Genomic DNA, 14,682 nt, shown 5'->3' with positions numbered 1-14,682 from the left:
TCAAAACGGATGACTATAGAATTTCTCAATATAATATAAACTCTAAAACTTTAGAAAGAATAGAGAAAATTGAGTTCACTTTGAATGGTCTGCCACAGGCAGATATCCTTATTATGCTCTTACGTAATATGACAGCTTTTGCAGTCATTAAACCCTGGCTTGGCCTCCAGGTTTGCCACGCCTGAGTAGAAAGTTATTTTGCAGTGGGCAAATACATCGACTTCCACTTCTCAAACAAGGAATTGTTAGGGGGGTATAGCACCCCATCAGCTTCGTTTGGCAATGGGGTCTCGCCTCAAACGGGGGTTTGACGGCATGAAAAAAGGGCATCTTGAAATAGTAAACATTACATTGATTGTATATCCCACATTTCAACTGAATTGCTCTAAAACTGAGAGTAGTTTAATCCACATTTGGCAAGATTTGTTTAAAAATTTGCCGTTGCCATGGCAACGCATTATGCAATACTAACAAAAATGGTGTCTTGCACATCTTCCTTTGATAGCGGTCACACAAGCCAAATTTGGGGTTAATTGCTCGAAAGATTGAGAGAGTAGTTCGATCCACAAGATTTTATCAAACTTAGCCGTTATCATGGCAACGCATCATGCCATACTAACGAAAAATGCGTCTTGCACATCTACCTTTGATATCGGTCACACATGCCAAATTTGGGGTCAATTGCTCAAGAAATGAGAGAGGAGTTCGATCCACAAGATTCTGCAACGGATCGATCGACCGACCGACCGGCCACCCGATCTCAGAGTGATTCCTATAATACCCCCATACACACTATGTGTGGGTGGGGGTATAAATAATTGTATGCTGATGCTTACAAATTAAATCATGTGACCCATCATTCATTTGTTTGTTTGTTTGTTTTTTAAAGCCATGTTTACATTTATAGTAAACTAATTTATAGTAAATTATCAGTCCATTTCATGAACGCAGGAGGCACGGCATCTTGGACTAATGAAAACGAGTTGTGGCTGTGTCTCAAAAGATAAATCCCTCTCCCCCCCCCCCCCCCCTTCCCTTCTCTCCTCCCTCCCTGTCTCTGAAAGATAGTAGTCTTCATTTGCATAGTTTAAAGGAGCTTCTTATACATCATCACTACTCTACCAGGGAGCTCTGTCGCCATCATTGCCACCGCCTCGCCAACTTATATTAGACTTAGGGGACAATGGACACTGTGGGTATTAAAGTGTCTTGTCCGAGAGGTTGAACACACCTGGTGGCATTTCAACAAGCGTTTTGTTAGATTTTTTTATCTGTCAAACTGTTTTAAGCTACTGAAATCTTTGCATCTAATTGGCTGAGAGCAAGTTTGTCAGAAAATATCTCACAATGCGCTTGCACGAACCGGGCAACTTCTTTCAAGCTTCATTCATCATATCGAGGTGGCGCTACCACCTCTTTTTATTTCTCATTTATGATCTTTCCTTTTTATGCTCACGTTAAGTCGATTCGCCCAACAATATTCCGTGATGCGATGGTGATGGCGATACGCTTTATTGCACTGCTCTAGTCGATCGTATCGCACTCCTGGAAGCTGGTCCCACGTGAGGAGTTGGACGTTCTCCTCATCCGTTGCTGGTTCGTCCAAGAGGCAGCTTGACTTGTCTGATCTGGCAACAAAAAAGAAAAAAAAATAGATCAATTTAAAAAAATGACGTTCATCAAATAGTGAAAGACACGATACCTTATTCATGTGCATAAAATGTAAAACGACCTTAGCTAGCCCATAATGTTGGGGCTTTGTGTCACTTGCGCCTGTACTGTATAACATCTGCTGTAATTGAGCCGGTCAGGCCTGCAAGGTTTATCACACATTTCACATGGTGGCTTTTCCTGTTTTGTCAACCTATATAGCGCACTCATTATGACTATGCATCCACCTTCTATAAAGTGTGTATGCGCGCGTGTGTGTGTGCGTGACACCCAGTTACTGTGTGTCAATGGAAGAATAGTCTACCGAAAAGACGTGGAAAACAGCACCAAACTCTCGACATACAATAGTAGAGTAGGCCTACTGTAGGTTCGATAACGCAATTCTCTGTGAACAATGAGGAAAGTAAATATGCTTGGTAGCAGTCTTCGAATAGTGTTATGTCACATTAGTAGTATGGACTTGGCGATGAATTTAGATTCCCACTGATTCTTAATACATCTACAATGTCTATAACGATAGAATATCTTAACATAACAGACGAAGTCGCAAGTCGCTGGTACAAACGGAGCAAGAGAGGTCCAAGGACTTACTCAAGAAAGTCGGCCAGGTACTCGCGGCTGCACTGCGACCACTGAAGAGAGTGGATTCCCGAGGGGCGCATGGATGACATGATGTTACGATTGTTCTGGCAGCCGTAGGTCGGATCATGGCTCAAACTTAGACTGGTTGGTGTGGAAACCAATATGAACAAAATCAAACAAACGCACATACGTTCCACAAAATCTTAATACTGCTTATAATTTTGGCATATTTCATTACATGGTATCTTAAAAGGTACTATGTCAAGACGCGATGTCAAACGGTTTTCCATGTCACGCGTGAAAGAGCGCAATTTGTGAGGAGAAAAAAAAAAGTTTCCTCTCTGGATAGAAATCCCGGACAAAATAACGAAATGAGTCATTGGTTATACAGTGTAAATGTACGTAGATTAGTTAATTTTGTGTAATTGTTGTCAACCTAACAAATCTGTTGCGAATACAGCTACATTGTTATTTATTCACTGTGTAAGTATTTGTAAGTGTGTCACTACCTGCCATGTGTTCAGAATAGGACCATGGACCTGATATATATGTCAACATGTCCTTTGTTTTTATTTATTAATAAAGACAAGATTACAACAAAAGCGACATCAATGGTCATCGGAACTGATGCAGCAACAAACAAAATAAACACTGTCCCAACGTAATCTCAACGTCATATGTCATTAATGGTTAAACATAGTATCAATGAGAAACGGGAAAGTTTGCGTTGAGTGGTTGTATCTAAAACAAAACCTTGTCAAAGATATTACTTATTGCCAGATTCTATTGTCTGATTATAGTACGTACTATGATTGATTGGCATGCTCATCGATGGCCATTTTCAGCTAACCCACCTGTGACCCAGCTCATGGGTGATCACAAAGCCCGCGGGGAGACCATCATCCTGGTTGACTGAACAGGACCACTCGGGGTCACAAATTGTTCCGACATAGGCACGGCCGAGCAGGGAAAAGCTTTTTCTATTGTTAGCTGCCATCGTGTATAGATCCAACCTTATCGAATTAAGTAAATGCAATGATCATTAAAGTAATTTTGATATTTTGTTATCAAATGACTACTTTGAAATTTTCACAGTTACAGTTTCTTTAAACAACAGCCAGTTCTCAGCCTTCATTCCTGTCTACTTTATATTACTGCACTCTTATCAAGGTTGTAAAATACTCAGTTTTTTGTCAGATGCATTGTATTTGTTATGTAGTAGTAGTGAGAAGTATACTCCCTGAAAATTATAAAGTTAGATATAATATGAACTATGATTAAACAAAACAAATCAGCAAATTTAACAAGTAAAGACATAGAAACAAAACTCTGAGCAATATCCAAACAACAACTGAGGGTCCGACTTCTATTCATTTGCTTCCAACCCATCTCAACCTATCGTGGCTGAAAATTCGTCATTATAACTGTGGCGTCCCAGTTCCGCACGCGTGTGCTGAATGCATGATATAATGTTGCGGCGCCGGCGAGCGCAAGCCAGTCGCCATTACATTGTGTATTCGCCATACGTGTGCGCGCATGGGACACCGCAGTTCCATAGCGTTGGGCGTTCGCCAAGTAGGATATCGATCTATACTGCCACGCTCACGGCAGTCAGACCTACCTTGTGATCAATATTGCCGTATCCCAGTGGCCCGGATCGTCGTCACTCACGGGGTTGAAGTGATACTGCCAGCCACACAGCTCATCCATGACCTCATCACCGTTGCCAGAGACGACCATTGTTCTATTTATCCCGTCAAGCCCTATCATCTGAAAATTAAAATGTAAAATGGTCGTTAAATATACCAGGCCCTGCCATTCTTCTTTGCTTATACGGTTTCCTTCCATAGTAGAGGGCACGACTGACCGATTACACGGCAATGGCTTTATGGCAAGGCTGTGCTGGTTTGCAAGCCGTGAAAGGGAGATGGTAAAGGAAAGCATATTATATCCGTGTCGGATGATTTCATTTCATTTCATTCTTAAACAAAAGTATGAACTACAGTATGCACTTGAACACGACCTCAGTTTCTTGACGCCGGCACACTGCCAGGCCGTATACGGCAGGTTTGCAGTTTCCAGGAAATGTGCGACTTACCCAAGGCGTGTTCGTCGTCAGAACCAAAACCCGTACGATAACAAGTCTGATCTGTGCACCGACAGACCCTTGTGCATACCTCCTAGATACCTGTGTAAGAGAACAGAGATCTGATTAACGTTAAAGGTGTGCTAAGATTAATATCCACGTGCAGAGTAACACACCCTCTGATCTTGTCCGGTGTTTTCACATCTACCGCTGAGGTGACCCTGTGCGTTGCAACCTCTTGCACTTTAACTACCATTTAAATTATTTCTCTTCGGGGTAGTACAGACTGCATCTATGAGCAAAGCGAATTAGGATCATTCCCTATTGCGCTGTATCTTCCCACGATGTATCTGAACAATATCTTGCTAGACAAGGATACCTTTGAAACTGTCAAATTTAGGGACAAATTTTACTACGTTCTGAATCTATTCACCTACAATGTATTCATTAACCTATCTAGACACATAAAGGTATTGACCTGGACTGAAGGCAATGGTCAAACATTTTGTGCAATACACCACTGGTCTTATTGGTCGCTAGAATTGAGGGAAAAAAAATCATTCTTGTAAATCATTTTATACAGAGTTACCATAATATCAATTATTTCCTTATTCTTCTTGGTAAAGTAGCGAAAACACTTTAATCAACATGACCAAAATCTATTTTCGTCAAAACTACAGCAGCAGAAGTATTCAACTGCCTATATTTATTTTTTTTAGCTTAAAAGACTAACGATTTTGAAATGAAATGAGATCTGATGAAGATATGAAACGAGCGTGAACGCTCTGCCGTGGTTGCATAGGAATGGAGTTGTTGACATATGTTAGTACTTGTTTCGGGTTGTTGTAGTGGTCACTTACTATGTTCATCAGAGACATCGTGTAATTAACAGCATCATCGCCGTGGAATTTAACCATCTTGCGATCGATCAAGAGAAATATCTCGATATATCGCTGCCCGACCACAGCCTGTCGGAAGTCTTCGAACCTCGGCTGCTCGTCTGCCAAGTCCTCTGTTTGTGGCTCCTCGTCGTTAGATACATCCGCCCTCCCCACGTTAGGATTCACAGAAAACGGCGGCAATTTCTGTCTGGGCTGGTATGGGTTGTGTCCAGGGGCTTTCAATTTAACGGAGATTGCACGTCAAAAGTGTTAAATTAATATGATACAGTGTACTTAAAAAATAGCAGATTGTAATTCATTGAAAAACAACAATCGAGCATCAATATTGATAAAATGGCGGACCAGGAAACACAATTAAGATTAGATAGGAAACTACATATATGCCGAGACAACAGAGCATGATATAAAGATGTAGGAAAGAAGAGGACGTATAAATGAACGAATAATGCACTCGCTAATGGTTGAAATCTTTAGTGTTGTGTCCATTTACTGTGAAAATGCACATCTGACTGTGAAAATGTGATATTCTCTAAGGTAATAATTAATATCATGAAATCTGACAAAACCTGCAATCAGCTAAGAGTAGCAAACTGCTGACAGGTTAATGGTGATTTGAACCCATCAGACGTTTTACTGTTAGAGTTACCCATGTGAAACATTATTTCAATAACTAAAATGTAGGTCATATTTTGCTACTGACGGTTATATTTGAGGACTTTAATTGTCCGCTGTTGACAAAAACTTTCTCGTCAAGATGACTTTTCGTGCACTCACGTGTAGCTGGAGAGCAAAACTTCTCTGGTTCTGTATCGTTGTCACGGCCGACATCAGCCTCGTGCTGGTCCTCGTCAAACTGGCCGTACTCGTCCTCGTCTTCATAGCTGCTCGACGAACTTTTCGACGACGAGCCGTACGACGGCGACCCACTCGACCAAGGGCTGGTCGCACTTCGTTTGTAAACAATATGAGCACGTTCTTGCGTCGATATCCCGACATCGCGTCTAAGGCGAGACTCGTGATCGTCCTTTAGCGGTTCTACGTAAATTTCATTGTCTTCGTGAATAATGACACCGCGCTGAAAGGAAATCATACATTGTATTAAAAATGCTGATGACAGGTTACTGTAGAGATTAATACATGTACTTGCACAATCTATGAATATATTGACTAGAGTACTACACTGTGACTTCAGAAAACCAACATTGACATACGATACATATTACGTACATGTATGCACATTCATTTATGTGTATTACAACAGGTATAGGAATGCAGAGAGCAGCATATATTTATACCATACATTTGATCTCGCCGTTTTTGGTAATCACGAATACAATTGTCCTGTAAGGTTTTTTTTTTTTTTTTTCTCATTATTGCAGAGAAATAAAGTTCTCAGAAGATCAATCAACAGCATGTAATGTATGGATATTGATAAAGCACATATCACAGACTGATATAGATTTTAGGCAACGCATGGATGATATGCGCAGGTTGTACTTGTTACATGGTACAGTCTCCAGTCTACTCACAAGTCCATTACACGTGCTGAGGGCTCCCTCCGACTCGTCTCCATGCGATAATAAACGCGCGAAATAGTGACAGTCTCGGTTTGGCGAGCTTTCCTCTGTAATCACACCATCTTCTCCCAGTGTCTCAATAACGAGGTTTGGCCGCATTAGATAGTAGTTCGGGTGGAGATGAACAAGGTAATCCTCACCGAAGGCACGGAATTTCACCAGGAGATCGCCATCAACGGCTGATTGTGAGTCTACACTGCGTTTAGTCATCACGGATGCATCGAGATATTCAGGTGACGTTATGTCGTGATCTAGAATAGAGAGAATTTCATTGATTTTTATCAGTAGAGATTTACATAAAACAAGCTTGACATATTACAACAGATTAATCTCGCCCCACTGATATATGAAGAGATGATGAAGGCAATTCCCCCAGGTAATGGTGTGTCTCATATTATCTGTTGCCTAACATTTATATCAAGATATCAACGTTCTTTTGTCCAGATGTTAATACAAGGAAGAAACAACACACTGGTCCAAAGGGTGCACATTTTATTGAACGAATTAGTGGTTGTTCAGCGTTTCTTAACTGGTAAAAGCAATATTCCTACCTTGTTAAATGAGCTATAAGTCCGTCACATTTTTTGTTTCTTTTTGTTTGTGCACGTCTACTTCCTGAAAAATCTCATGTGATATGAAAAAACCGACAATGTCATTTCATGATGAAATACAATACATATTATGTACGAGCGACTTCTTACTGCTGCATCCCTATATCCAAGAATCACGAATTGCACGAGTTACTCACAAATTTATGAGTAGATAGTCATTATTGCCTTATAGTCCGATTATGTACAAACATGTATACTATGTCACAATCACAAGTTCCCTTATTTCCTGCAGCGAAGGTACGGTGTAAAGTCGTCAGAGGTGAAAATGTCGGAGGTTGAAAAGTGAGAGTAAAAATATGTGAGGCAAAAAAGTGCACATAAATCAAACTCACAAAAGAAAAAAAAAGTAGCTTACAAAAACTTTACATTTTGTCTGATTATCAACTTTCCTTTGTGTGTGTGTGTTCACTGATTTTCAAGGGAGCGAAGTGAGTAATAAAACACCTTGAGCCTTTTTGTTGTGAAAGAGAAAAGGAGATATACGTATTAAATATTCCGGTACATATGAAGAAATTCGGGCTTCTCGCTATATAATTCGTGGCGGTTGCTCGAATGTTGTAATTTTCACAAGGGGGGGGGGGGGGGAAGTTGGCTGCAGCCCCCTCTCCCTGTACACCTTCTTCATCGATCATTGTTAATCGATCGTATTCCCGGGATCGTGTCTTTAATAAGCCCAAATAGATAAATTCAATGCACCAATGCACATCATTTTTGCGTATACATAGATAACATAACCACATAAAGTGCAGTGCTGAAATTATGGATTGACAATAGTATGTGGCGATCATCAGCAGGGGAAATTAAGCGTGGAAAAATAATGCTTTTTACAAAGTGAAAATGCTCTCTGACGAATTAATTTCGGAGACTGCAATACTATCAGATTCCATCCTACTGGAATCTCGTTTTATAGACTCCTGATGAAGTCATCAAATATCTCACATCTTAAATCTTGGGATTGGGAAAACTGAAACAACGCAAATATAAGATTACACAAAAGTAAAATTAAAAGGAGGAAAAGAAAGCACGGCAAAAATGACACCATTTCTAATGAATCTTCGAGCATGCACTCCAAAATGTAGCGGGTATTATTAAAAGATCAACCTTTACGTTACAGTTGATTTCCTAGAATATTTGACCAATGACATGTTTACCTCTGACATTTAAACCTGGCACCGTAGTGAGTACTTACCATCTATGTCCCTCCCATTTGTATAAACATGGACTTCTTCAATGGAAAGACGCAACGGTTTCTGAAAATGAAATGTAATGAAACGAGAAGTGCTGATAGAAGTCAAGAAATGATGCGATCAACGTTCAACTTGTACGAGTAAGCCTCTGGTAATGATGGATCAGCATTCGACATCAAGTTGTTAACCCAAAGCTCAGCTATTTTCTTTGCTGGATTTGTTTTGTTTTGTTTTTGTTTTGTTTGTTGTTTTTTTTAAATTGCGGTTCTGCATGAACGATTAGATATCTAGAAATTTTTCAAGAATGAGGCAACGAGATCGATCTATCCTGCGTCATTGAGTTTACCAATTCCTACCACCCACAACTCCATTTCTTCGTCATAGTAAAGTTACTTAGTAGTCCCCGCCACATGCATCATACTTACAGATGCAAAAATGTCACGTTATGTTGAACCGGTATGAAGACTGTAGTTTACAATGTCCGCAATGTATGTGGAATATGAATAAAATTTTCATTTCATTTCATTTCATTTCGGAATCAGTGGCGGCACTGTCGGGTGTTTAAATAGTGTAACTGTAATGACTTCAAACTGTACGAATTCCGTACTACAGTAATAGTACGTCATCTTTTCAAATGAGCTTTTAATTTGTGGTGACATCAGCCCTTATCCTGGACCTGATCCTGCAACACTCTCGGTTCATCGACATTTGTATTCCTTGTCGACACTTAACCAACTGAGACATTCAAGCGAGACACTGAGAGCACCTTTGTCTGCTTGGAAAGTGATGAAAAAATCTCGGCATTACGGCTATTTCCCTTCATAATCGCGTGGAACTCGGGTGGTACGAGAAAGCAATGCCGCCATACACAACTTTGTGTGAATAATACGACAAGCGAAATAAGCTTGAAACCGCAAAATTCCAGTGAGAGTAACTTTGCCGCACTTCCAACCCCCAAAATACTAGACTCCAGAAATATGAAATGGGATTCCCATATATCTGACCTACTGAAACGATGTGAACAAAACACTACATGCTAAAGTATCTGAAAAGATACAGCCATCGCGTGACATGACCACAATCTATAGTGGATACATCCGTCCTATCCTTGAGTGTATACGGAGCACCTTCTTCAGGGCCAGTTTAACAATAGAAAATAGTGATCTCCTTGAAAACACAACGGTCTTTCAGGATAATAAATACCACGTATGATATGTTCCTTGGAAACCCTCAGAGACAGGCGAAAAAAGCTTTACCTGGATTTTGCCACTAAAATCGCCAGAAACCCATTGTGCAGTGATTGGCTTCCTACACTACCCAGGATGTCAATTACAGTCTACGTATACCAACAATTTAACTGCAAAACAAAACGGTTTATCAAACTTTATCAAAGTAGTGCCCTTCCCTATCTCATACGCTTATTAAATGAATAAGATATGTTTTGCTTGTTTGTTTATAAATGTTTTATGCCTCTTCCATAAGGTGCCGCCGGGCATTTCACTATTTCCCTCATATTTATGTAAAGATGTAAAGCCTGAAAGTACTTTTATACAAATATGGTGTGCACAGTACGCAATGCGAGAGTCTCTCCATAGGAGAGGTTTGGACCATGGGGCCAAGGGTTAAATGACATGTTAAAATATTGGAATAGTATTTTCTCCATATCTCCGAATTGGTTCAAGGTACAATGTATCTTCATGATGTAACGTTTCAGCGTTCTGGTGTTGTTTATTGTTTGAGATCCGATTCTGTCGTAATTATGTGCAATCATAATAATAGAAATGTTGGTTAGATAATTTTGTTATTCGTTGGTAGATATAACACAAACGAGAGAGTGTGTGTATTAGTGGAATGGGAATTAGAAGAGAGAGAGAGAGAGAGAGAGAGAGATGTGCAAATATTAAACGCTATCTTTGTATAATAATGTAAACATAGTATTTAGTTATTTATTCACAAATTTGATTAAATGTGTTTTGTGGAGATTGAATAAATTTTAATAATTATGAGAGTTAATGCTTACAAAGAGAAGATTGTTTCTAACTCTCAATTACGATCTCGTAAAGAGCATAACATAATTATCTCAAGCTATTCTCTCCTTTGATGAAAAAGTCGCCGAAGCCGTAGACCAGTGCTATCATACAGTGGGAGTTTTCCTGGACTTCTCCAAGGCCTTCGATACCATCGATCATGAAATACTTCTTTATAAATTGTGTCACTATGGTATCTCATTAAATACATCATTAGATATGTATATTTTCATATTCTAATTAAAAAGAGGCAAATTTTTGCTGAAGTTCTCAATGTAAAATTGTAAAAGTATTGGAACATTTAATTTCGTTTTTTCTCCAATTTCATGCGTATGGCTTAGCTGCTCCGTTAATTCACTCATCACTTGTCTCCACCATCGACATTTAATTTACTATGTGTTTTCCAATCATGTTATCAGTTCTTCATCTCTCTCTCATATTTTGTAATGTTGACATATTTGTACATTGTGCTTATATCTTATGTGGAAAAAAAATGTATTTACAAGTTCTGTTGGAGATGGAAAAATAAATGAATGAATGAACGAATTGTGAGAAAATATTTTCTTTTGTTAAACTTATTTTTGTTGCATAAAATGTGTAGATTTTAGGAATGTTTATAACATCATCACCTGTATTAATAAGTATAAGTGACCGCTATACACAACTGACACATAGATCTACTCAATTTATTTAAAATTATCGCAACTAGTGATTTCAGAAATTGTAATTTTGTGTTTGTTTTGTAGACACAGGTTGATCTCATTGTGCAATAGCTATGATTAAGCCTGATTTTTTTTTGTTCTATGTATTCTTTTATTTACTAAAGATACGTTGTATCATGTGCATATTTTTAATGTATTCATGGTCCCTTGTGTACAATGTCTGCAATTCAGCCTGTGGGCTGCGATGGATAGGCCCTATTAATCAATAAATCATCTTTTTCAATTCAATTCAATTCAAAGTAAAATGATTTCTGCGACCGAATTCCCCAACAGCAAAAAACAAAACAAAAACAAAGACAAAAGCAAAACAAAACGAAAAAAACACCCAAAACCAAAACGAAAAACAAAAACAAAAACAAAACAACCCCCCCCAAAAAAAAAAAAAAAAAAAAAAAAAAACCAAAACAAAAAACGAGTGAGCCAAAGCCAATGACAAAGGTGTATAGGCCTATAGATCGTCAGGTTGGTTGTAGCACTAGAATAGGCCCTGTGGCTGTAGATCTAGAGTCTGTCTAGACTTCTAACGTTAGTTCTAGATATTGAAACTTCATGCAAGTCTTTGATAGATTGGAAAATAGACATCTATTAAGCTGTAACGTTCGGTCCTGAGAAAATCAATCAATGACAATACAACAATCAAGTGAGTTAACGATGTGATTCTGAGATTCTAAATTCAACAGCAGTCGCATTAGACCTAGATCTAAATGATTATTTTGTATTAACCAATTGTAAAAATAAGTCTCGGAGTTCTAACGTTATACTTACAAGTACCTCTGCAGTCGCTATCGAATTGAAACAAACTACCATCGACATCGCCATCGTCATCATCATCGCCAGTGGCATCAGCCTGACAATGACATTGTCATTGGTGTCACGATACTCGCCACGACAGTGCGTTTGACCCATGATTACAGTTTTTGGATGCAAGTTGCAGTCTGGGCAATCTCATCAATTCAACTTTGTTTTCCAGAGATGAATTAGTGGCATTCATACATGACAGATGTATTCACTTAAAATGTGAATGAAAACGGGCGACCGGCGGCATAATAATCACATTGCTAGCCCAAGATTATCAACATGATTATGTGATTACACACATGCTGATATGATTATGCGCAAGCGCAACCCAAGCCGGCCATGCCAGCAGCACATCATCCAATACAAAGATCCTACACAAGATACTCGTGGTGTACGTAACCGTATCACACAGTACGGTTACACTTGAGTAGGCTTCCACGTATCGTTTTGCGACGTTGCACTGTGAAAAAAACCAACAACAAACAAATCGCGCATCACTCTGCCGAAGCGCGTATTAAAGTCGGTCACGCTCGCGAACTTGCTTTAGGCTACGTCACAATGAGCACATGCTCCGTCATAAATTAGTACAACGTGTACAAAAATAATGAATGTTTATGAGTGCAATAGTGAAAGATGAAAATGATCCATTCAACTCGGCTGCGCCTCGTTGAATGGATCAAAGGTGTCATCTTTGACCGAATGAAATATTCTGTCCATTGCACGAATGAAAAACATTTATTGTTTTGTTTCATATAACGCCTAAAAAGGGGGCCGCGGAACATTTTTTTTTTTTTTTTTTTTTTTTTTTTTTTTGGTGTGGAGGGGCTGCGGGACGCGTGTTTTTTTTTAGACGGCACAGATTGGGGAAACTAAAAATCTATCGGGGACCCTATCCCTAAACCTAACCCTAATCCTAATCCTAACCCTAACCATCAAACCCTAACCCTAACCCTGACCCTAACCCTAACCCCAACCCTAATCCTAACCCTAACCCTAACCATAACCAAAAACCCTAACCCAACGTTTTTCCCATAGGTTTAACACGCGCCATGCCCCAATCTGTGCCGTCTTTAAAAAAAAAACGCCTGCGGGACGGGGGGTTGAAGGTCAAGAACCCCCCCCCCCCCCCCCCGGCTTAGACGTCGAGAATCTGAGAGCGGAATCTTTGGAAACTAAAATTCATGGGTTGTGATTTTTTTCGCATTCTTTTCTTCTTCTTTTTTGCGGACCCAAAAGTGTGTGTGTGTGTGTGGGGGGGGGGGGGGGTAGCAGCCCCCCCCCCCAGCAACTATTGCATAATCTGCTAATGTCTTGATAGAATGCAGTGGGACTTTGTTTGGATTTATATGTTTTGAGCAGGCCTTTAAGTCGTTTGCGTTCTAGTGTTATCTGCCCCCTTGGATCAATAATTTCATCTTTCATCGAATGAAATATTTTGTCCATTGCACGAATGAAAACATTTATTTGTTTTATATTACGTCTAAAATAGATCCTTATCATTGATGTTTTATGAATTTAGAAACAAGAGAGAAGTGCGGGATCTGAGATTGAGAGTGTGCTCACTGGTAGCGCGCTGTCGCATATTATTCACACTGCAAACGCAAGCGTTTTACACGCGTATAATAGTGTGCCAGGCTCTCAGCGAGCGTGCAATGGAGCAAAAAATCGTATCCTCCCGGATCCAAAAAAATTGCGCGGAATGTAATGAAGTTGCTATTGCACAAATGATGACGTCATGGTGAAATGGGCCGAATAATCAGTGTCAAACAACCAATCAAAAGTAATGACAAGGATCATCTTTTATGTAGATTATATCTAGTTTATATCTTCATTAATAATCTTCATTACATAACGCTTGAAGAGATCCTTGTCATTACTTTTGATTGGTTGTTTGACACTGATTATTCGGCCCATTTCACCATGACGTCATCATTTGTGCAATAGCAACTTCATTACATTCCGCGCAATTTTTTTGGATCCGGGAGGATACGATTTTTTGCTCCATTGCACGCTCGCTGAGAGCCTGGCACACTATTATACGCGTGTAAAACGCTTGCGTTTGCAGTGTGAATAATATGCGACAGCGCGCTACCAGTGAGCACTCTAACGATCTCAGATTCTCTCTTGTTTCTAAATTAATAAAACATCAAATGACAAGGATCTATTTTAGGCGTTATATAAAACAAATTCTAAATGTTTTTCATTCGTGCAATGGACAGAATATTTTATTCGGTGAAAGATGAAATGTTTGATCCATTCAACGAGGCGCAGCAGAGTTGAATGGATCATTTCATCTTTCACCTCATGAAATATTCTATCCATTGAACTCATAAACATTCATTATTTGTGCAACATTATCACTTTATTGCAGTTTTATTTAAAGACAAAGGAGAACATTGAAACAGGTATAACAACACAATTTTAACATCAATTTATTACAGCAATCACTGCATTCACATTGATAAGGTGCATTCCGTTTGTAAACCATGTTTCCGAAATCTCATTTCACAATTTCTTAC

General features: G+C 39.3%; 1 protein-coding gene across 1 annotated transcript in view; it reads right to left on the bottom strand.

Moving 5' to 3' along the window:
- The window catches only part of LOC139717064 (A disintegrin and metalloproteinase with thrombospondin motifs 6-like), a 69,519-nt gene extending 62,491 nt beyond the window's left edge, over positions 1-7,028 (bottom strand). Inside the window, exons 1-8 of the mRNA XM_071628573.1 lie at positions 6,771-7,028; positions 6,016-6,316; positions 5,200-5,456; positions 4,352-4,441; positions 3,875-4,023; positions 3,108-3,266; positions 2,263-2,394; positions 1,457-1,628 (exon numbers count right to left, since the gene is read on the bottom strand). Coding sequence (XP_071484674.1) covers positions 1,457-1,628; positions 2,263-2,394; positions 3,108-3,266; positions 3,875-4,023; positions 4,352-4,441; positions 5,200-5,456; positions 6,016-6,316; positions 6,771-7,028 — 1,518 coding nt within the window. The remainder of the gene's footprint in view (positions 1-1,456; positions 1,629-2,262; positions 2,395-3,107; positions 3,267-3,874; positions 4,024-4,351; positions 4,442-5,199; positions 5,457-6,015; positions 6,317-6,770) is intronic.
- Positions 7,029-14,682: the final 7,654 nt, after the last annotated feature.

The sequence above is a fragment of the Diadema antillarum genome, unplaced genomic scaffold, assembly GCF_040938485.1.
Source record: "Diadema antillarum isolate AM-2024a unplaced genomic scaffold, OU_Dant_1.0 scf00000071, whole genome shotgun sequence".
Taxonomy (NCBI): domain Eukaryota; kingdom Metazoa; phylum Echinodermata; class Echinoidea; order Diadematoida; family Diadematidae; genus Diadema; species Diadema antillarum.
The sequence above is the reverse complement of the archived record's forward strand: the minus strand, read 5'-3'. Positions and strand labels throughout refer to the sequence as shown.